Consider the following 22,618-nt stretch of genomic DNA (forward strand, 5'->3'; position numbering starts at 1 on the left):
AGGGCGGACGCTTTAGTCTTAGCGGAGCTAGACCGCATACGAAGGCTTCCGACGATAAGCGACTCCGCCTACGACATTTGCTCACTGGCGAGCAATGTTAACAATACCGTCGCAGCGATCAGGGGACTGCGGAAACCCCAATATTTGATGTCGCCCGAACTGCTGAAGAGCATCGTCGACAAGATGCCGACCATCCTGAGGTTCCGGTGGTACGACCACATTATCGATAAGACTGAAGGAGACCCGGACCTCAACACGATGTGCGGCTTCCTGAACAAGATGGCGGACCGGTGCGGGCCACACGCCGTGGCCGAGGTGGCACCGAAAAGACAAGCATTGAGGCGACAGGCGACGAACGCCACAACCGACTGCACCGAGCGCGCAACTTCGGACAGAGTAATAATAGACAAGCCGGCGTGCCCGCAGTGCAAGGAAGGGCACCCGCTGTACGATTGTCCGAGGTACAAGGGAGCTGCGGTGCAGGAACGATGGAGAATGGCCAAGGAGTCGCGCCTATGTTACAAGTGCCTCAACGGTAAGCACCGGAAGCAAACATGTCAACGACCGCCATGCCGCACGTGCAAGCGCTGGCATCACCACTCGCTACACAACGAGAAGCCGGAGACAGAGCCAGCAGAGAACAGGGAAGTCGCGAACAACGTGCGACTTCCCATCAATTGCACGCGGATCAGCAGGGCGTACTTGAAGATGGTGCCCGTTGAAGTGTACGGGCCATCGGGATCGACGACGGTGCTGGCCCTGCTGGACGAAGGCTCCACGGTAACTCTCCTGGACTCGAGCGTGGCGAAGCAGATTGGCCTGAAGGGACCCAAGGAGACGCTCCGCCTTGAGACCGTGGGCGGGAAGACCCTGACAAAGAAGGACTCGATGAAGCTTAACATCCGAGTTCGAGGGCTTCACCAGCGGCAGAAGAGGACGATCGTCGGAGCGCGCACAATGGATGACATGAGCCTTGCACCCCAGCGACTGAAGAGGGAAACCATCGAAGGCTACGCGCACCTGAGGAGCCTGGCGGACCAGTTATGTTACGATGAACAATCCCCCCAACTATTGATCGGGCAGGACAACTGGGGACTCATCGCCGCCAAGACGACGCGCAGGGGCAGGAGGAACCAGCCGGTAGCCTCATTCACCCAATTGGGATGGGTGCTACATGGTCTCGATGGCAACAACGCCAAAGAGGCCAACTTCCTCACCTGCGCCCATGTATCGATGCGTGAAGAGGCCTTGGACAGACAGGTGAAGGAGTACTTCATGATAGAGTCGAACCCAAGCGTCCGAGCACGGATATGGAGGCGAAGGCGCTCGACATCTTGGAGAAGGAGGACGACAGAGGTCGGAGACGCGAGGACGGCCGCTTCGAAGCTTGGACCTACAATCCCTGTTCGGAGTGTTATTGCGGTTCCGGCAAAGGCTCGTCACGGTTGTCGCGGACATCAAGGAGAGGTTCCTGCAGATAAGGATCAGGGACGTGGACCGCGACAACCCAAGATTCCTCTATAGAGAAGATCGACGCGAGGCCGCTCCAAAGAGTATAGAATGACGTCAGTCATATTCGGAGCGGCCTGTTCACCGAGCGCGGCGTCGTTCGTTACAAATAAGAATGCCAAGGATTACAGACATCGATATCCAGAAGCCGCGCGGGCAATAGAAGGCGCTGCATTCTGGCGAGCCTCGCAGGCTGTGTGACCCCAGGAGACATAGAGCTGGGGTCGAAGGAAGAAAAGACCCTGGGCCTGCGGTGGTTCTACGAGTCGGACGAGATGGGATTCCGGACACATCCACGAGACCCAAAGGATATAGAAGCACGGACCCCGACCAAACGAGAAGTGACTAGCGCGGTAATGTCAACCTTCGACCCTATGGGGCTGGCATCATCGTGCTAATAGAAGGGAAAGCGCTCATTCAGAGCATTTGGCGGAGCGGGATCGACTGGGACGACGTCATCCTGGAAAAGGACGAGGTGGCGTGGAAACCTTCGCATGCTGCAAGGCCTCCGAATGGCAAGGTGCTTCTCGTGCTGCAACACTGAGGGGGAGCTGCACACGTTCACCGACGCCAGCGAGAAGGCCTACGCGTGTGCAGTCTATTGGCGTCAGAAGGCAGACGAGAGCACCTACCGCGTCACGCTTCTAGCAGGGAAAGCCAGGGTGACCCCACTGAGACCAGTCTCCATCCCAAGGCTGGAGCTGCAAGCTGCGCTGCTGGGGACAAGGATGGCGCAGGCAATAGCGGACGAATTGGACATCGCAGTCGGTGTAAGGACGTACTGGACTGACTCCAGTACAGTCCTGACATGGATAAAGACCGACCCACGCACGTTCAAACCTTTCGTCGCGCACCGACTCGCCGAGATAGAAGAGTCAACGAAGCCCCAAGAATGGCGATGGGTGCCTGGCTCGCAGAACCCAGCAGACGACGCAACTAGAGAGGCGCCGGCGGATTTCGACCACACGCATCGGTGGTTTAATGGACCCGAGTTCCTGACGTGGGATGAATCGCGCTGGCCCAAGCCACGAACATTCAAGCAAGAACCGTCTGGAGAAGAGAAAGAGGCCTTCCTGGTCGCCACGGCGAGGACCGCTGACGCTCGACCCACGCCCGATCCGCACAGATTCTCGAGCTGGGTCAAGTTATTGAGAGCAACAGCCAGGGTCCTCCAATTTATTGAGCTGTGTCGACCCCGGAAGGAGAGCGCCTGCGTGTCCAGACAATTGAAGCAGCAAGATCCCACGTGGAGGACGACACGAACGAAGCAACCCCGATCCACATGGAAGCTAAGGACCCCGGAAGCACCTACAGAAGCGTGGCTGCCGCTTGATCCGCCCCACTTGAAGAAGGCGGAGAAGATCCTACTGAGAAGCAGCCAAGGAGAGAGCTTCGGTGAAAAAGATCCCGAACGTCACCCCAAGTTGCGACGGCTCGACGTCGTGATGGAAGATGGCCTGTTGCGCCTGCGCGGACGTATCGACGCAGCGCAATACATAGATGCAGGCTGCAAGCGACCGATCGTGCTGGACGGGAAGCACGTGATAGCGAGATTATTGATCAAACACTATCACGAGGCGTTCCAGCACGGTAACCACGCAACGGTGATGAACGAGGTGCGGCAGCGCTACTGGATCCTAGGTCTAAGATCGATCATTCGAGCGACGGCCGTCCGATGCCAGTGGTGCAAGGTCTATCGGAGTACACCACGCCTACCGCCCACCGGAAACCTGCCGATAGAGCGGCTACGACATGGAGAGCCGCCGTTCACCTGTGCTGCCGTCGATTACTTCGGGCCGATGACGGTGACTGTAGGACGACGTCACGAGAAGAGGTGGGGCGTGCTGTTCACATGCCTCACCACGAGAGCAGTTCACATGGAGCTAGCAGCGTCACTGACGGCAGACTCAATGCTGTTAGCGCTGCGCAGGATGGCCGCCCGACGAGGAATGCCCAAAGTCATTTACAGCGACAATGGGACTAACTTCGTCGGCGCTAACAAGGAGCTCAAGCAGGCAATCGAGAATGCAAGGGAAACAGACGTCGTGTTACGGGCCGCTCAGATGAACATAAAATGGAAGTTCATCCCGCCAGGAGCGCCGAACATGGGAGGCGTGTGGGAACGTTTGGTGCGGTCCGTGAAGACCGCGCTGGCGGTCACACTGAAAGAAAGACACCCGAGGGAAGAAGTTCTGCACACTCTTCTGTTGGAGGCGGAGCACGTCGTCAACTCGCGACCGCTCGTCGCCAGGGAAGAGAGTTGGGAGTCAGAGGCACTAACCGAACCACTTCCTCATAGGGAGGTCCTGCGGAGCTCCAAGCATCGGCGACTACAGAGACGAAGACCTGACTGGCAAAAGGACATGGAGAGTGGCGCAGCGTATGGCGGACCACTTCTGGAGTAGGTGGGTCAAGGAATACCTGCCTACGCTGCTGCCCAGGAAGATCGACGGGAGAGCGGCTGGCGAGGACTTGCAGTGTGGGGATACCGTCCTCATAGTGGACTCCACGCTGCCACGCAACACATGGCCGCGCGGGCAAGTTGTCCACACCTACCCAGGCCCCGACAACCGTGTACGAACCGTCGACGTCAGAACGAGCGGCGGTCTGCTTAAGAGACCTGCCTCCAAGATGATCCTGCTGGTGCCTGCAACGAGCGACGAGCCCCGCCCATAGAGTCGCCACTACAAGGAGTCGGTGCTACGCACGAGGGGGAGGATGTTGGCGACAGCGGCGTCGCCTCATAATTATAGAATAAGTTGAATAGAATTTATAATAGATTTATATAGATACGTACATAGACATAGAGTTATAACAAATAGATAAATTATATAGAGTGCATATAGATAGATAAGGATATAGATAATGTGCACATATATTTTACTAAGAATAGAACGTAAGTTGCTTTGTAATAAATAGTATACACTTTTGCTTTATTATTCCCGATAGTTTTAAGATTAGCATATTAACTTAAATGAACACGCGCCCGGCCCGCGTCCCGAAACGATGTAACAAACAGCATTTATCTGTGTTCAGGACCGGGTATTTTGTTTATACGGGCGCGTCATATAGATTAAGCATAGAATAAGTTATATGTATCGATAGGGATTACAACATAGAATAGTTAAGTATAAGGCATTAGTATATACATTTATTAAATAAATAGATATAACGAATAAACCGAGCCGATCATAGTGAAAATGATCTCGACGAGAGACGTATTTTACACGAGATCTCTGTAGGGTAACATTCCGAGGTAGTTAAGCGACCCTGCGACGTTGTCAGGTACCTGCCGACCTACCGACTGACCCTCGACCGACTACCTGCCAACCGCCGGCCGCCGACCCTCCGAACGAAGATTACATAAAAAAAGCACGAGTAAAGACATCAGCGCCTCGAAGATATTTATTGAAGACTTGAAGACCATTGAAAAGATCGTCGGTTATTGAATTCGGTTGTTTTTTTTTTTTTTTTTTTTTTTTTTTATGATTGAAGGATTACTGGTGGCCCGGAGGCCTTTCCAGTTTCACCAGGACAGGTGGGCGAGCAAAGGCTCAGCCAGGAGGGGTGGGATTTGCTAACAGCTACCCGAGCGCCTCCGAAGGAGACCTAACAGCTCAAGAGCAGCTGCTTCGCGAATGAATCTACTACCGGATCGGAATCGCGACCCGCTGAGAAGATCCGGCGAGAAACTCAGCGAGCTGATTCATGGGTTAGGTTGCACGGCGAACTCTTTGTCGAGTTCGACGAGTACGGTTACCGAGGTCCCTAAGCCTGCTCCTAGAGCTGAAGGCGTCTAGTGCGAAGGTTATTGGATCTGATGGATCCGTAAGGACGTGTCTAGGGCGTCGACGGTGACTGGCTCCTGCATGATCAGGATTCGGGGAGTAGTCAGCGGCGGCTACGATAAGGCGATTATCATGACGCATAGCCTTATCGAAGTATCGTTCCGACGCTGACTTCATGTATTTCCGAATTGATTCGAGGCCCAGGTCGTCGTGTAGGTCAACGTTCCTCACGAACCACGGAGCCCCGACGGCTAACCTGCAAAAGCGGGATTGTAGAGATTGAAGGATGTCTATGTGCGTGCGGGCCGCGTGAGCGAACACCACACTCGCGTAAGTCATGACGGGCCTTATGCAAGTTTTGTAAAGTGTCACCTTGTTCCGAAGGGACATTTTACTCCGCTTACAAATCATGGGGTAGAGTCTACCGAGAATAAACGCGGCACGGTCACGGACTGATTTTATATGCGGGCGGAATGTCATCGATGCATCCAGGGTAACGCCCAGGTACTTGACCTTCCTGGCCCAGGGTATGGATTGACTAAAGAGAGTAATCGGGGGTGTGAGATTCCTCCTCCTAATACGGGAGGAAATCCGTGTGGGGCTTCCCCTCTGAAAGAGCACCGCAGTACTTTTCGCTGGGTTGATGTCTATGCGCCATTTTCGGAACCACTGTCCTAGGGCTAGGGCTGCGCTCTGAAGCTTCTTCGCGATTAGGGACTTGTTTCTACTGGAATAGTAAACAGTCGTGTCGTCGGCGAATAAAGCTAAATGGGTCGGCGGCGACCGGGGAATATCGTTAACGAATAAGCTAAATAGGAGGGGTGAGAGGACAGAGCCTTGCGGGACTCCAGCTGTGAGAGGTCGTGGGGAGGAGCGGGTTCCCTCGACTCGATATCGAAAAGAGCGGTTCGACAAGAAGTCCCGTATGATGAGCACGAGACTATCCGGCACACCCATGTTGAATAGTTTGAAAATCAAACCGTTGTGCCAGACTTTGTCGAACGCTTTTGCGACGTCGAAGAAGAGAGCTCCCGTGTATAACGGTTTTGGTCGATTAAGCCCCACAAGAATGTGCTCCGTGAGGCGGTGCACCTGTTGAACGCATGAGTGATTTGTACGGAATCCGAATTGTTCATCGATGAGAATGCCCTTGGATGAGACGAAGTCTCTGAGGCGTTTGTAGAGCAGACGCTCATACAGTTTGCCTAGAGACATGAGGAGGCTAATCGGGCGGTAGCTCGTCGGATGATTTTTTGGTTTACCGGGTTTATGTATGCCGATAACGTCCGCTTCTTTCCACACCGCGGGAAAGATACAGTTCGCCATAGCGGCATTGAAAATAGATACCAACATCACGATGAGTTGGACGGGTAGAAGTTTAATAACGCGGTTGGATATACCGTCGGAACCGGGAGCCTTGCGAGGACGTAGGTCTTTGATCAAGTCTTTAACTTCCATCGGGGTGACGGGTGGTAACACATCAGAGGGTGGCAAGGAGGCTCTGCGTTCTACCTCACTGTCTACTAATTCTACATGCACAGGGTCCACGGATTGAGTGCTGGGCGTGCACTGGGTTTGCAATGTATCGGCCAGCAGCTCTGCTTTTTCGTCATCATCGAACGCCGTGAGTCGGCCTGAGGGGCCTACGAGGGGGGGCATAGTTACTACCGTATCCGATTTGAGAGTACGAGCTAAGCGGTAGTAAGACCTTTGGGAGGGCGCGAGTCCTTCTAAGAAATCAGACCATCTGGCATCTCGGACTTCGGCGATGCGAGACTTTACGTCGCGTTGTAGGGCACGCATTCGAATACGATTTTCCGCGGTAGGATACCTGTCGTAGGCGCGTATCGAGGCGTTCTTAGCTCTAAGGAGTTCCCTAATATCGTCGGACAATTTGAAGCGGTGAAGGAAGTCCTCCGCTACAACTTGTTTCGATGACCTATCTAATGTCGAGGTGATGTGTGACGTTAAGATGTCTATGGCTTCAGCGGTATCCTGAGGAGACGGGGTAGAGTCCGGGCTAAACGGTAGCGATGGTGGATCAGATTCAGCCAGGCTGATGCCCAGCGTGTGCCAATCCACCACAGTCCTCGTGACGGGAACGGAATCGGGAGCGCGACCGAGCTTCATAACGACGGGACGGTGGTCTGAATCTAACTCTGAAACTACTTCGATCGAGTGTAAGCGCAGAGTTACGTTTTTTAATAACGCTATGTCGAGTATATCCGGGCGATGCGCGATATTTAGCGGGTAGTGAGTCGGGATTAGCGGAGCGACGATATCGAAGGCGAGATTATCGACTAACGCGTCAAGCCGCCTGCCATTCGGGGTTGTGGTGTGTGAGTTCCACCTAATGTGTTTACAATTTAGGTCGCCCGCCAGAATGACAGAGCTCCCCATGCCGAGCAGCGCCTCGATATCACTGCTTAGAACGATCTTATCCGGTGGAAGATAAACGGACGCGATAACGATCGGCGCGTGTCCCGTCAGTGAGATTCGGCACACTGATGCTTCGATATTAGCGAGCGCGGGAGGATCGAGTGGGACGCAATGCAGGGCTCTTCTATAGTAAATGACGGTACCACCACCACGAGCAGAGAGCCTGTCGTTCCTGACCATGTTATAGTTCGCGATTTTAGGGTCACGGCGCGCAGGCTTAAGTAGGGTCTCCTGCACTAAAAAGATATCAATTTGATGGTCACGCAAAAAGTCAGAAACCTGATCACGCTGATTTGCGAGACCGTAAGCGTTAAAAAAATCCTATCGTTACGGATAGGGGCTTTATTCTACTTATATACGCCATTGATTACCGGCGGAGTGAGGGGAGGACGTACGTATTTAATGACGCGTATACGTCGGCGTATTCTTGCACAACGGCGATAAAGTGTTGTGCAGTGGAGGCAGAGCGAATGGCGTCGCCCAAAGCGTTAACACGCTCAAAGTTGATCGACTGAAAGAAGTCGATCGCTAAAGCGAGATTGTCGGACGCGGTCGGAGGGCAAGTCGCGGGAGAGGGACGAGTCGCGGGGGCGGGACGAATCGCGGAGGAGGGAGTTGTAGCCGTGTTTATGTACGGCAGCGGTTTCGCCCAGGCCGAGACACTGGGCACCGGCGCCGGAACGAACGCTGGCTTAGCCTGCGACACAGAGGGTGCCGAGGCTTTGATGTCTGGGCCGGAAGCTCGGAGGCGGTTTTGGCGGGCGACGCGGCGATTTATTTTCGGGGCTCGGGGGCATCCGCGGTAATTTGCGGGGTGACCCTGTGTTCGACACAGGACGCAGCTAGGCGGTTCTGTCGCGGTTTTTTGATCGCGAGTGCATAGGGCCGTGGCGTGATCGCCTAAGCACTTGACGCATCGGGGGCGCGCGTGACAGTTACGGGAAGAATGCCCGTATAATTGGCAGTTATGGCACTGGCTAGGTGTGCCTTTCTTGTGTGGGGTTTCGACTGCGATTCCGGAAAGGCTACAGACCGTTCGGATGTTGAATATTTGCTTACCCTCGGGGGTAGGCTGGAGGGCGACGAGAACCATATTATATGGCTCCCTTCCGCGGCCTGTGTGCATGCGGTGTACGGAGTTAACCGGTAGGCCTTGTTCGAGAAGGTCGGCCTTGACGAGCTCGGCATCCAACTCTTTAGGGATGCCACGTATAACGGCACGGAGTTCGCGCTCCTCCTGGAGCGTATATGTGTGGAAACTTATACGCTCCTTACGGAGGTAAGAAGAGAGGGCCCTATGGTCGTCGGATGTTCGAACCTTAATTTGAATGCCGTTCGCGAGGTTACGGGCATTCGTAAAATTGATATTTTTGGCCTTAAGGGCCAGGGAAACTCGTTCCCAAGCTGCCTTCTCTTGAAGGATTACCGGGGGAGGGGTCTGGGCTTTATTTTGTGCCACCGGACGCGGCGACGGAGTGGCACGGGCTGGAGGCGCAACGGGAGTCTGAGGGCGGGGGCGCGACGCGTTCGCGGCTTTGCTAATTTTAGCGGCCGCGGGAGCTCGAGACTCCGCGGCACGCTTCTTACCCTTTTGCACCAGGGTGAATCCATCCGTCGATGAGGCGGGAGCGAGGTCGACCTCCATCTCCGAGTCAGAGTCGGAGGACGAGGAGGCGGGCGCAGGTGACCTACGAGTAGGTGTTTTGGACGGCGCGACGGAGGCCGCGGATGATCGCGCTGCTGGAACGGTGACCACGGCGGACGACGCAGCAGTTTTACTCGCCAGTATAGGCGACGCGGGAACGGCAGGCACGACGGAGGCTGCGGTGCTCGATGCAGAAGCTTTGCACGCAGGTACAGGCGACGCAGGAGCAGCGAGCTCGGTGGAGTCCACGAGAGGGCTCGCAGTGTGATCGGCCTTGAAGGCCTGAAACTCGGAAGTGAGCTTTGGGTAGCGAAGCCGGAGAAATTCCGCAAATACAGCGTCCATGATGTCTACGTGCCCAGGTGGGGCTACCCTGGGTCTTAGAAAACACTCGCCTTGCGGCGAGGCCCCAACTTCTCGGACCTGAGCGGTTCTATTGAACACAGGTGGCGATGCGGCACGATTACTGCAGGACAAAGAAAAATCACAACAAAACGGAAATAACAAAAAGAAACAAAACAATTAAACACTTCCAGGAAGACAGTTTGTCGGCAGATGTACCACGAACACAGAAATAACAAAAGGAAACAAAACAAATAAAAACTTCCAGGAAGAGCACTTAGTCGGCAGATGTACCACGAACACAGGCCGCGCGAACAATGGCCGGGCTAACAAAAGCCGGGCGAACAAAGGCCGGGCGATCGAGTGGTCGATGAGCACGTCCGCGCGTGACGGGTGCCTCTATCGGAATGAGAATTCGGTTGTATTGACAGATCGGTCGGCTCGGTTTACGTTAATTAGTAAAGTTTTGAGTTTTAATTTCGAGTGAGCTTGTACGATATCGTACACCTCAGGACCCTACATCGACTGCTTCAGATCGACACGAATAATCGCCACGAGACGGGCATCCGGCGTCTTATAGGATTTCAAGAAATCTTATAAGATTCATAAACCCGTCCAACCTGGGTTGGCGTCACTCGCCTTATCGACACGGGTGACGTGCTGCGTACCCAACAGTAATGATATGATCTACGAATGAATGGTTTGATTTTTCTTCAATCTGTAATAGAAAAAAAACGAAACAAGCGTTGGTGATTAAAAAAAACGATTTTGTACTAACTTTTAATGATGGCGCTTCATTAATCCCATCTCTTTCACTATGCATAGAAAAAACTTTGATAAAAAATCTTCAGTCTCCAAAGCTCAGTTTCATAAATTTGAAGCGTGCTGTTTTAAAACTCCTGACTTAGTGAAAAAAACTTTAGGGACATTATTTTTACTACTTACTAAAATGAAATATAAGTGGACTTTCTACCTCTCTGCTGTTTTAACTTAAAAAGTTTTTCAAACCCAACGTCTAATTAAATTATAAGGACGAGCCGTTACGCAAAATCAAGTAATTAGATCGGAGGTAAAGTTTAGTATCTTTTTAACGATATTATATTCTATCTATCTTATATATCTATATTCTCTTTTATGTTCTTTCTAATAATAATATTTTCTTATTTTTTCTAAATCGAAGCTCAAATTGAAAACTATCTCTAAATAAAGATAGAATAAAATAAAGGTCGACTTTTACTAGGTACCTTAGTAGGTGGGTGCCCTTTGTCGGCTTTGAAGTGGCGAAGCTAACGAGGGTGAGGGTCCTCGTACAAAGGACCAACTCGCGTTTACAATTTCATTTGTCGAAATGAAAACTATTTTTCAGCGACGTTTCTATAAAAGCTATTAATTAGGAACATTATTACACGATTATATTAATCTAGAACCACTGATCGCTTACCAAAATTACATTCGAACTAATTAATTTTAATTTTCTGTCGATATATTTTTGTTATTTATCCTAATGAAGAAATTTCGCAGAGCTTCTATGGGCACTGGAATGGCAGACTTTTCCTTGAAAAGTTGTACGTAATAATTGAAGCGGGCCGAAACGGTCAGCTGACGTTTGGAGTGTCTTGGCGAAGAGCAGGTTTCCGAGCCACAGATGCTTGTAGCAGTTGCTGTATAGAACCTAAAAAAATACACGGATTCTAAAAAATTTGACTCGATGCTCAAGTGCTGCTATTGTTATACATTTATGTTTCCGACTATAATAGATTTCGACTTTTGGTTATCTATGTATCTAGGGAACTACAGATTTGTGTATAATGTACAAATACTGAAGAAATTTACTAAAGAGATTAACATCAGCCGTCATAATGTCTTATTCATCTACAGTTTCAAATTGTTAGTTTTTTAATAAAATACATCTACATTTCTTTTCTTACAGTAAGAACTTATAGTAATTTGAAGTTTTGTTCGTGAGGCACATATAATAACTAAAATATTAATAAGATTATTACACAGAAATAGATCCCTTGCAACTACGGTCAACAGCCTGAAACAATGAAAGCGAACTTCTAGCAAAAGTCAGCTCTGGGAAGTCCTTGTCGAAGTTAGTGTAAGGTGAGGTGCATTTGCGGGGTAAGTTGTGAGCATCGAGCGCAACTTGCGAGGGCTCTTGTCTCTCAGTCGTTATCTCAAACACTTGGAACGCTGCGCCGCTATTTGATTCGTACAATTGATAAGAGAATGGCGACTATTGCCCAAATTCTTGAGATATTTTTTTTATGATTGAAAGATTACTGGTGGCCTTTCCAGTTTCACCAGGACAGGTGGGCGACCAAAGGCTCAGCCAGGAGGGGTGAGATTTGCTAATAACTGCCCGAGCGCCTCCGACGGAGGCCTAACAACTCAAGAGCAATTGCTTCACGAATGAATGTACTACCGGATCAGAATCGCGACCCACTGAGAAATTCTTGACATGTTTCTTTAAGTAAAAGAAATAAATCGTGATTCGTAGATTGATACCTTGGCACTTAACAATTTTAGAATGCGGCCTAAGCTGTAATGTTATTCACTTTTAGCAATTATAACGATAAATGCTATGTAAAAACACGTTTCATTGCACGGCTTTGTCCTAAAATTAACATTTAAATTACCTTTTACGCGTATTTTCTTCGTTCTTCCAATAATTTACAAACAAAATATTTATACTTCCCAAAACAACTTTCGTTTCTAATGGATACTTGGTTGTTATCGAATTAATTAACGCTAAAAGGTTTAGTGACAAGGAATAAAATAAAAACATGGATTTTTTTAGACGGGTCAACGAGTTTACAGCCCACCTGCTGTTGAACTATTACTGCAAGACTTGAGGTCTTATGTCTCAATTGTTTATGCGAATTATAATTTTTATTTTTAATACACGATACTATTCCTCAATTATTTATTACTTTACTTTACTATTCTACCTCTGTGGTAGTAATTGGCGAACAAAATGCAAGTACGTATTTCGTTAGAAAAGTTGATACCCACCCGTGGGATTCGAATACCGACATAATCGCATCGCTCAACACGAGCACACCTCATCAGGCGCCTGATCCTTTAGATTTCATCGACTTCAAAATAGTTCAAAATTAAATCCCTGAAGAATTAATTGAAATTAAAGTTGAAGTTTTAACGCAAAAGCGCTTACATATTTTTGTGGGAATCGAGAGCAACATCCCGCTCCCTTCTCGCAACGTCAATCTTGAGTTTTGACGTCATTTTCATCATCATCATCATCATCATCATCATCATCAACAGCCCACAGTCGTCCACTGCTGGACATAGGCCTCTCCTAATCCACACCACTGAGCCCGGTCTACGGCTCTCCTCATCCACTTCTTGCCGGCCACCGTTCGGAGGTCATCGCACCACCTAGCCAGGGGGCGTCCCACGTTACGTCATCCGCTGCGCTCAGCGTCATTTTACGTAACTTCAATAAGGAACAAATATTTTACGATTAATCTATTCCTATTTTTACCGTGAAGCAGGAATAAGTTTCGGTTTGAAGGGTGGGGCCGTTGTAACTATACTGAGAACTTAGAACTTTTATATCTCAAGGTGGGTGGTGCATTAACGTTGTAGATGTCTATGGGCTCCTGTAAGCAGTTAACACCAGGTGTGCTGTGAGCTCGTCCAACCATCTAAGCAATAAAAAAAAAAAACAGCAGTCTCAGTCGACTTGACATTACTACAAGAAACAAGTTAACACATGAATTGCATTACCAGGATCCAGATGAATCGCGGTCTCAGTTGTCTCCGGCTTGCCTAAGCGTCGCTGAAGCCGTCTGCAGCAACATTGATAAATGTTCCAAACCTGCATTGAATGCTCTGAACATGTTTATCTTTCGCACTTCACACGTCTTATTATACTTGAGTGGAGTTGAACGTAAACTCATATAAAATTGTACTATGTTTACCGTTCATATTATTTCAACATAATAATATGTTTCAAATAAAAACTTGTGTAAAATGAAGCTTAATTTCAACATATGTTTTAAAGAAAAACTTGTGTAAAGTTAAGTTTATCTTAAAATGATTATTATATGATGCTGTTTGAAAGCGTGCAGTTGTAAAACCGTACATAAATCAAATAAAAATGCTTTTTTATTCAATTGAACTCGACATGTTTTTCAGTAGTCTTTAACGTAGCTTTATAGAAGACACACGAGAGATAATGGAAAAATGAAAACACAAAAGGAGACATAGAAATCATTTTATTTCATTGCCTCGTTAGTCGTCGCCCTGACTACTATTCAATACGTTTCAATGCGGTTAATGATATTTCTGTATATCATTCGGAGTTTAGGATTACTCATAATATTTTTGTGTACCTATTTCCGGTACCTATATCACGAGTTAAAACCCTAGCTCGGAGCCTTTTGGCTAACCATTACTCGGCCGTGTAATGTTTAAATTTATCGAATTCAATACCGAGTGATACGACCAGTGGGTTAATAACTGAAATGAATTAATACACGTTGACTATCGAACAACTGAACCAATAGTGTAGAGTGCAGGGAATTTTGTATCACATGTTGGTATCTATTAGTACGTGAAAACCAATATCCGCACGGCTATATTTTTCGTTCTATTCGCTGGTCGACACACAAACATCGGCAACACAAAGTTTCAAAAGATTTAAGAGTTCCGAAATTTTCATTTCCATGTCAGCGTTCCCGAACATTAACGAATCATTAATTAAAAAGTTTGTGCGGCGTTAATTCACTTCCCTTTCTGTTTTCCCATTTGAAATGAATGAATGCATATTTATTTTAAAATTTAATAAAAGATGACTAACGATGTGAATGTATACTAAACTGATTAAATGTTTCATTAGATTTTTTTGCGTTTAGGGTGGACAAGCTGACGGCTCACGGCCCACCTGGGGTTAAGTGGTTACTGGAACCCATAGACATCTACAACGTAAAAGCGCCACCCACCTTGAGATCTAAGTTCTAAGGCCTCAGTATAGTTACAACGGCTGCCTCATCTTTCAAACCGAAACGCATTACTTCTTCACGGTAGAAATAGGCGGGATGGTGGTATCTACCCGTGCGGACTCACAAGAGGTCCTACCACCAGTAATTAAATCAGAGAGTTAATTTATCGATCTGAAATACTACTTAAACGAGAACGAATATAATATCTGTCTGATCTGTCTCATCCCTGTGAGATAAGATAATAGCGGAGTAGAAACTAAATTTGCTTTAGAAAGATTAAGTAGGTACTTAATTATGTAACTCGTTATAAAGTTTGATTACTTCCGTGCCGCTGTAGCTGACTGATGGAGTGGAGTGGAAGGGATAAGGATATTCGTGACATTTCAAAAGGATTCCTCAGAAACCAGATTGCAGAAATCATGTTTTATGAAGCATAACTAACATTATTTTGATTCATGTCTTCACACACAAGTATATTATAATTATCTCGGTACTGATAATTTATAATTGAATTAGATTTAATTGGACTTCCAGTATGTCATCACTTTAATTTGCTTACCGATTATCCAATTTTACAAAAATGCAGACATATATTTCTTTTATTTATATTTAAATACTTTCTTATTTTAAAATTCTTAAATTCATATATATATATTATTTTTTATTCAGTAAGGTTGACGATTATATCATAAGTTAATGCATCCTATTATAAGTAGGAGAACTTTGAGAGAGAGAGAGAGAAAAGTAAGAGAGAGCCGTGACTATCCTTAAATATAAGAAATAAACGAATCGTGTCCTGTTTTTATCATTGATATGTCAGTATTTACCGAAGTTCCAACAACAATTATACTCACTAGGTACTTAGTTACTAGGTAACTTTGGTAGTAGGGAGAATTGTAAGTCCGTATTAGGAGAGGCACCACAACACTCCTATTTCTGCGGCATGAAGGTTCTGATTTGGTATAGCCGTTGTACTATACAATTAAGAGTTAGGCCTAATGTCTTAAGGTGGGTGCCAGTTCTGCCAATAGCTGATTCACCCGTAAATACAATAAAAAAAAAGAAAAACAACACTATCAAATACATGACGCTTGAAAGCGGCGAATGTGATATGACAAACTTTTCGTATCAACTAAAACATTGTAGGTTTGCGTAATCAGATAAAAATAGTTATATATATTAAGTTGTATATAGAGCTATATATAAATATTTAGCGTTTTAGTGCGCCCATATTACGTAAGTCCAGTCTTTGGGCTTATAGCGAATGTGACGTAGTGGGCACTTCAGGCTATCGCGTGGTATAAGATCAATGACCGCTTATATCATTAAATTTTATTTGCGTTTAATTGGTCGTCGTACAAAAACACCAGTAAACTAAAAGTTTTTATCGATAGTTATTTTTATTATGTAATTGTTTAAGGTAACTCTTGTTTAGTATGGCTAAATCTCAATGCTTTAATATTAATATTTCGGAAGCAAATAATCACGTACTTTACGAATATTATTCGCAAATTAGAAATTCTAAATCGCCTGTAAGGGAACGTAAGCATGAAAGCGTCTATTCTTGCGTCACAGGAATATATTTGGTATAAACTCGAATTCAACCTAAGTACACATTCCACATGTGTAGACGTGTGTAGACATTCTTAGATGCCTACATTGAACTGAACACAGGATATTGTAAGAGAAGATAATATCCGCCCCGAAGTGTTCTAATCCCAATAAAGCGTAACATTGTAGTTGAAAGCGTGGAGTATCTTAGATATAGTCAGTAGAGCATGGTTTCGATGCAGTTTATATGTACCGCTTTATATATAGACTTGTGATATTTTTTAGTGAAATGAAAGATTTTTTCTATCATCATCATCATCATCATCATCAGATCATTTTCTATAGATAATTTAGTATTCAGATATTTTTTATACTGTAGTTATTATTACGAATGAACAGTCCCGATTCATGTATGTGTGTACGATAAAATCGTTTTTGTATAACATACTAAATGTATGAAAACAAAAATAACACTGATGAAATTTTCAACCTAGCATTTTTCGTACTTTGGGATATTGACTATAATAATATAATAAAGACCGAAAAAAATGTAAATGAAAACAGTAGAGAATCGTTCGCTAATGTCAATTTCAAACTTGGAATTCGTATGTTTTGAAAATCATAGATGATCTAAAAACACCAGAATAATATCTTAAAGCAAGATGGCGACTTTCCGACCTACTACAACAGATAACCGTTTAACTTACAAGCAGCCCGAAGAAGAATTATTGTTATTTTTTGAACTGCTGAATAATTCCAGTGGGATCGCCGTCACCGCGCCGCGTCGTATTCTCGATATGAATTTCATATAAACCGCAAATATTACATAAAATGGCCTCCGAAACGGTACGATTGTCGGTTACATATCTTATCTCCAGCTACGTATTGGCGCACTTACCGCTCTCAAGGCTCACATTCTTTTATGGACATGCACAGCACACGTAACGTATCCGACACGGTAATGATATTTTCTTTTATATGTGGTGTGGAAAAATTATATATCGTGTACATGCTAATTTACTAAAACAGTGTTTTGTTTAAATTTATTTAATACCTACTATTGAATCACGCTCGGCTGTGAGTGAGTGCCGCTTAATTTGTTTGATGAAAGTACTCTATTCTGCTACAAAATTTTATGAAGCGGCGCTACTATATGATAAAAACATTCCCTAAATTAATAGAAAGAGCTGCAGGAAGTTTCAAGTCAATCGAATCATAATCAAAGAAAAGCAAGCGGATCAATATAAGCAAACAAATAGTAATTTTATATATTATGCTTGATAAAACTAACGTGTTTTTTTTGACATCGGGCTAATTTTTCTATGATTCGGTTCCCGTACCTAACTGATCTGAATTAATATAAGATTGTCCGTGTAATTAAGCTAAGCATTTTAGTAATGGCGTTAAAATGACGTACTTATTAAAATATGTCCCGGTGTCGAAAATTGCTAAAAAAATTGGAAATTTGAAATTATTATGAAAATGCCGTCTTGTGAAAGAAAATCATAACTTTTTAAAGGATAGATATATAGATGGTTATACAATAAAAATAAATATCAAATTAACTCACAACTCACCCGGTGTTGAGTATGGCCACTGGAGGCCATGAACATGGCAATGTGAATGTGGACCTTCAGAAAGGCCTCAGGCTCAATTATAGTTCTATGACGTTTGAAGTAATAATAAAAATTACAATTTCAGTAATTACTCAGCACCAAGACTATTTCTGCTGTAAAGCATTAATGAATTTGGGTTTGAAGACTCGTTTGCACTTCACAGTGATTGCACAAGTGCCTCACGCGCATTTTTCAAGGCGTAGTCTCCTGTGAGAAAATGCGGGAGGTGGAGAACCTCGATCTTTCTCTTCTCCCCCTCTTCCTCTCTGGAGGCGCCGGAGTCCGAAATAACTCACGAGAGGAAATCGCCGGACTTCCGCCATTGGTCATCCAAAACAAAAAAAAGTAATAAAATAAAAAATTCTACGACATGGATACCTAACAAAAAGGCATTTAGACATCGTCGCTCAACAACCAACGTCCAAACCTCGCATGAGACAGAACTTATGAAAAGGCAAAGGGGGGAAACTGAAGCGTATAGTTCGGAGCACATCTCTCCCATCACCCTCCCCCTCAGGACGCCGGACCGGCGGGTCTCCCATGCGGGGCAGACAACGAGCGTGTGCTCCGTCGTGTCCAAGTCGCAAGCACAATGGTGGCACTCTGCCGTCAGCTCGGCTCCGATCCGGTGCAGGAACTCACCAAAGCAACCATGCCCAGTGAGCCTGAAAGTGAGGCGTCCTCTGTCACGATTCACCCAGTTCGCAAGGGCTGGGCGAACCGCTTCGACGGTCCTACGACCAGCCGAAGGATCGGTCAGCCGCCTGGACAATAAAAGAAATTACCATTTTTTTTCTTCTGAGTCGGAGTATATGAACACGCTTTTGAGCGCAATTTAAGTGTTAAAATGTTTTGAGCTGATATCGGACTTCTAGTGTGGATATTTCTCGTGTAATCGACAGCCTGTAACCCAGCAGTAACATCATTTAATGTTTTACAGAATGACTTGCGCGATTAAATAGTAATACCTAATGTTTTGTTTTATTTTTTACAATGTAACTAACCACGTGTATTACGCTGATACACTGCCTAATCAAAAATATGTATTTGTAAAAATATTATAATATATGACGAAGAGTCCATTTCGTCTTTAAAATCAGCCACGCTGACGTCATCATTTCTCATCATTTCATTAATTCTCACCATTCTCTTCATTATTATGATTTCCTTCCATAGTGACAGTAATTAAAGTGTACTTTTCTAAACAATTGCTTTTGTTTAATTTCTAGGATACAACAATAACAACAGAGAGGTCCACTCTTTCGGCTACTCGAGTCAGAATCTGTAGCGCGGCAATAGCCAGCCACTCGTATTTATAGTAGAACAGTAGTGGTTGTTTATTCAAAAATTCTCTGAATACCGTCTTAAATAATTGTTTTCATGCGTTGGGATTTTCACTTTTTTTATTGGGCCGGGGACCGAACCTCCTGCGATGTCCCCGCGCCTAGGGGGCGCGCGTGGATATAGGGCTTGACGATCTGCTGATGCTGGGAGCAGACCGCGGGCCCAAGGAGTTTTAGGGCCCTACAGCACTAAGCAACTCCCCTGCACTCTTACACCCGACGTCCGATCCCCGTCCGGGGTCAGAACCCGGTCAGCGTAGGGGGGTTCCCGCGGTTAACGCTACAACCAGACTCGCGGTGCCACTCCGAGGACGCCCGACTGACGGGTCGTCGAGGCGATAGTCCAACGGTCTCCGCGGTACGGCCGCCCCACCACCCCGCCCGGGCGATGCCACTGGTGTTCCGGGATACCCCACTGGGTCAGAATCAGCCTGCCGGATCGAAACGCGGTACACCGCCGACCGAAGAACTTATAACACTTAATTAACATTACGGAAACAGTTAACATCAACTACTGATAGTTAAGTAAATAGCTTTAATGCGCGATATATATAAAAATATACCTATATATACATATATTTGTATATGGTATGGTATCTAATGAAGAGAAATTCCGCCTGTATGCTATCCCTCTAAGTGTTTCGACCCCCTTCCTATGCCAGTTTGGGGTTCGGCAAACTAGATCCAAAAAGATGACGTGTATGCTGCGCTATGCGTGTCTTGCGGAAATTAACCGAGTGACGAATGACAGACTCTCCGATCCATACTTGTTCTGACCCAGTATACTGGAACTACAATTTGGTGGTGTCGTCTAGGTGTGGTTCAGGTAGTCTGCCAACCGAACAGCTGTGTCGCCGATAACTGTCTGCCTCATTTGATTTTTGTACCTACTGAGACGCAGACGTGGTTTATTCAACGGGGGAATTAGTCAGTTCGACTCCGACTAATCCACCTACCACCCTCAATTGCTCGCGGAAGTCCGATTATTTGGTTCAGACCAAAAAAAAGCTCATACATACACATAACATTAAATTTATTACACCATTATTACACAAAATGAGATGGCCAAGCCGTATATGATGAGGTCAATCCCATGGGCTTGTTTCTTCTAGATACTCGTACATAAATATTTGACAGAAATATTACTTTGTACGTAATGATCCTTCCTGTGAACCTACAGAGGTATGAAATAACATTTAGTTACGTCTGTACGGCTTATGATATCAAAAGTGATGTAAAAAATTACGAATATATTCGGTTTGTAGCTTTTGGAATGAGCGTACAAAGAACATGAACATTTTAAAGCGTATTTGCGACAACCTCTGTCTGGAAATACATTTTCATATTAATACGTGTCAAGTAGACATAACCCGATTCATAAAATTTGATTTATTTAATAAACGTGTATAATTCCTTAGAACTTTAAATAACTTTATATTAATTGAATTTATACATACAATTTAGGATAAATTGTTAAAATAGAAAATATAATTGAAAGCTATCGATGCGCGTACAACTGTCTACTTAGTTTTTTATGGACCTCGGTCACCTGGCAGGCCTTAATTGCTAGATCCAACTTTATTAAAACCAGAACAGAAAATAAAAAATACACAAGAAGCTTAGGTGTCTTTTTTTTTAAACTATTCAACATTTAATGTATCTATGCAAAATTTGGACATCGATTAACGACATTCACGTCCGAACATGATCTGCAGATTGTACTCTGCATGCCCATTCTTATCATAAACAATGATTAAATTTTCACTTTGACCTTTACTAAATGATTAATTAAAATAATACGATTAAATAAAAACTAAGACAATTAACAACAAAGTAAATTCGACACATAAACAAACTCAACCCACATTAATACAGGGTCGAGAGACTTGTTACATAACCAGCAACATTTTCAAATTACATTTGAAGTCGTGTGAAAATCGGGGTGGCGTACACGGGTGGGTTTATCTAAACGAGTCTCTGGGCGACCTTGCTTCCGTCTCTTACACTCACGTATCAAGAGTTTAACGTACCTTTCAATAAATAGATTATACTATCAATAAATCAGTTGCGGCAACCAATGAATCGATCTTTAGTAATTTATGATAAGTACGTTCTAATTAAATGTTTAGGGTTTTACCTTTCCTTATTACTTTTACTATTATTAATCTGATGTTCAATGTTTTTTTTTTCTTAGCTAGTTTCGATTTATAAGGTGTTTTATAGATTTAATGTAAATTCCAAAAATACATTATACAATTTACTCTAAGTAATTTTGTGAAAAGGTGGAAAGGTGATCACTTGAAAATGTTTTGGTTTTTCAGACTTGAGTAAATACTGCGTATTGCATTAATAATAGGGGTGGGTTAAAGTATGAAATTGCCGTTCGAAGTACCTATTACATAGGTATTTACATAGGTAACAATGTAAAATATATAAAAAAAAAAAAAACAAGAATAAAAAAAATGCTACGAAAAGGACAACAAAATGACATTATTAAATTAATTAAATAAAAATTGCAGTTGCAATGCACAATTATAGTACGGAATAATTATATTTGATATTTTCGTATTTTACTTGTATATTCAAAAGATATACTTTTATTATTTATTATCGCTTCATGATAACGCGATACCTCATACAGCACGAGAAACCGTTTTAACTCTACAGGCACTGCAACTAGAAACCATTCGCCACTCTCTGTATTTGCTAGACCTTACTTCAACGGACTACCATTTTTTTCGTGATTTGGAAAATTTTCTACGTGATAAAAAGTTTTTTTCCCAGATGGCAGTACAAAATGCTAACACACAGTTTGTCGAATCTAGAACACCAGAGCTCTATCGCAAAGGCATAAATGACCTTTCTATTAGATGGCAGCAATGTATAGATAATAATGATAGATATTTTGATTAAATAAATATATTAAATGAAAGAAAAGAAAAACGAATTTCAATTATTCAGTACAAATCGGCAATTTCATACTTTAATCCCATATTAAACGCGCTCAATGAAATTCTTCCATTTGGGTTTCATTCATCACGAACTCTTCTTACTTACATTAAAGTTGAATGTTCAAGATTAAACTAAAATTTTGCATTATATGACATCGTTTTATTAGCTTTTGAACCTCGAGAGCCTCTGGGAGCCGCGAGGAAGTCGTAAATATCTCGCGCGTCCCCGATTCCTACCAAACTTTGTGCTCTCTATACAACACCGTCGTATTTCACACTTTATATAAATGTAAGGTTTTAAAATAAAAATATTTTCATAACCTAACTTGAGCTGAGTAGGCAACTAACAACTGTTTCTTGTTTATCGTACATATAATAAGCTAACGAAATATACAAAGGCAAAAAGCTACTATGAATATTTCATTGAAGACCGTAAATTGAAATTATTTCCTGAGAAGGGAAGG

The 22,618-nt window shown here is 44.7% G+C and overlaps 1 protein-coding gene, 2 long non-coding RNA genes and 1 other non-coding gene across 5 annotated transcripts; 3 read left to right on the forward strand and 1 right to left on the reverse strand.

Annotated features, from left to right (window-relative positions):
- The first annotated feature begins 460 nt into the window (after positions 1-460).
- LOC119630264 (uncharacterized) lies at positions 461-1,701 on the forward strand. The gene has a single exon (XM_038019041.2). It carries the CDS (start codon positions 496-498, stop codon positions 1,522-1,524), a length of 1,029 nt encoding a protein of 342 aa, XP_037874969.2. The 5' UTR covers positions 461-495; the 3' UTR covers positions 1,525-1,701.
- On the forward strand, positions 1,016-1,098 carry Mir2859 (microRNA mir-2859). The gene has a single exon (NR_107474.1). It is a non-coding gene; the product is annotated as a microRNA mir-2859 (primary transcript).
- A 9,208-nt stretch (positions 1,702-10,909) lies between the features above and the next one.
- LOC134200972 (uncharacterized) lies at positions 10,910-13,126 on the reverse strand. Of its 2 annotated transcripts, none has more exons than XR_009976109.1 (3): positions 12,742-13,126; positions 11,165-11,395; positions 10,910-11,097 (listed from the first exon to the last, which is right to left on the reverse strand). It is a non-coding gene; the product is annotated as an uncharacterized LOC134200972 (long non-coding RNA). The 2 variants fall into 2 exon arrangements; XR_009976110.1 differs by lacking the exon at positions 12,742-13,126 and adding an exon at positions 12,366-12,448.
- Positions 13,127-17,002: 3,876 nt separating this feature from the next.
- On the forward strand, positions 17,003-18,832 carry LOC134200971 (uncharacterized). Its single transcript, XR_009976108.1, has 2 exons — positions 17,003-17,202; positions 17,946-18,832. It is a non-coding gene; the product is annotated as an uncharacterized LOC134200971 (long non-coding RNA).
- Positions 18,833-22,618: the final 3,786 nt, after the last annotated feature.

This window comes from Bombyx mori, chromosome 22 (genome assembly GCF_030269925.1).
Source record: "Bombyx mori chromosome 22, ASM3026992v2".
NCBI lineage: Eukaryota > Metazoa > Arthropoda > Insecta > Lepidoptera > Bombycidae > Bombyx > Bombyx mori.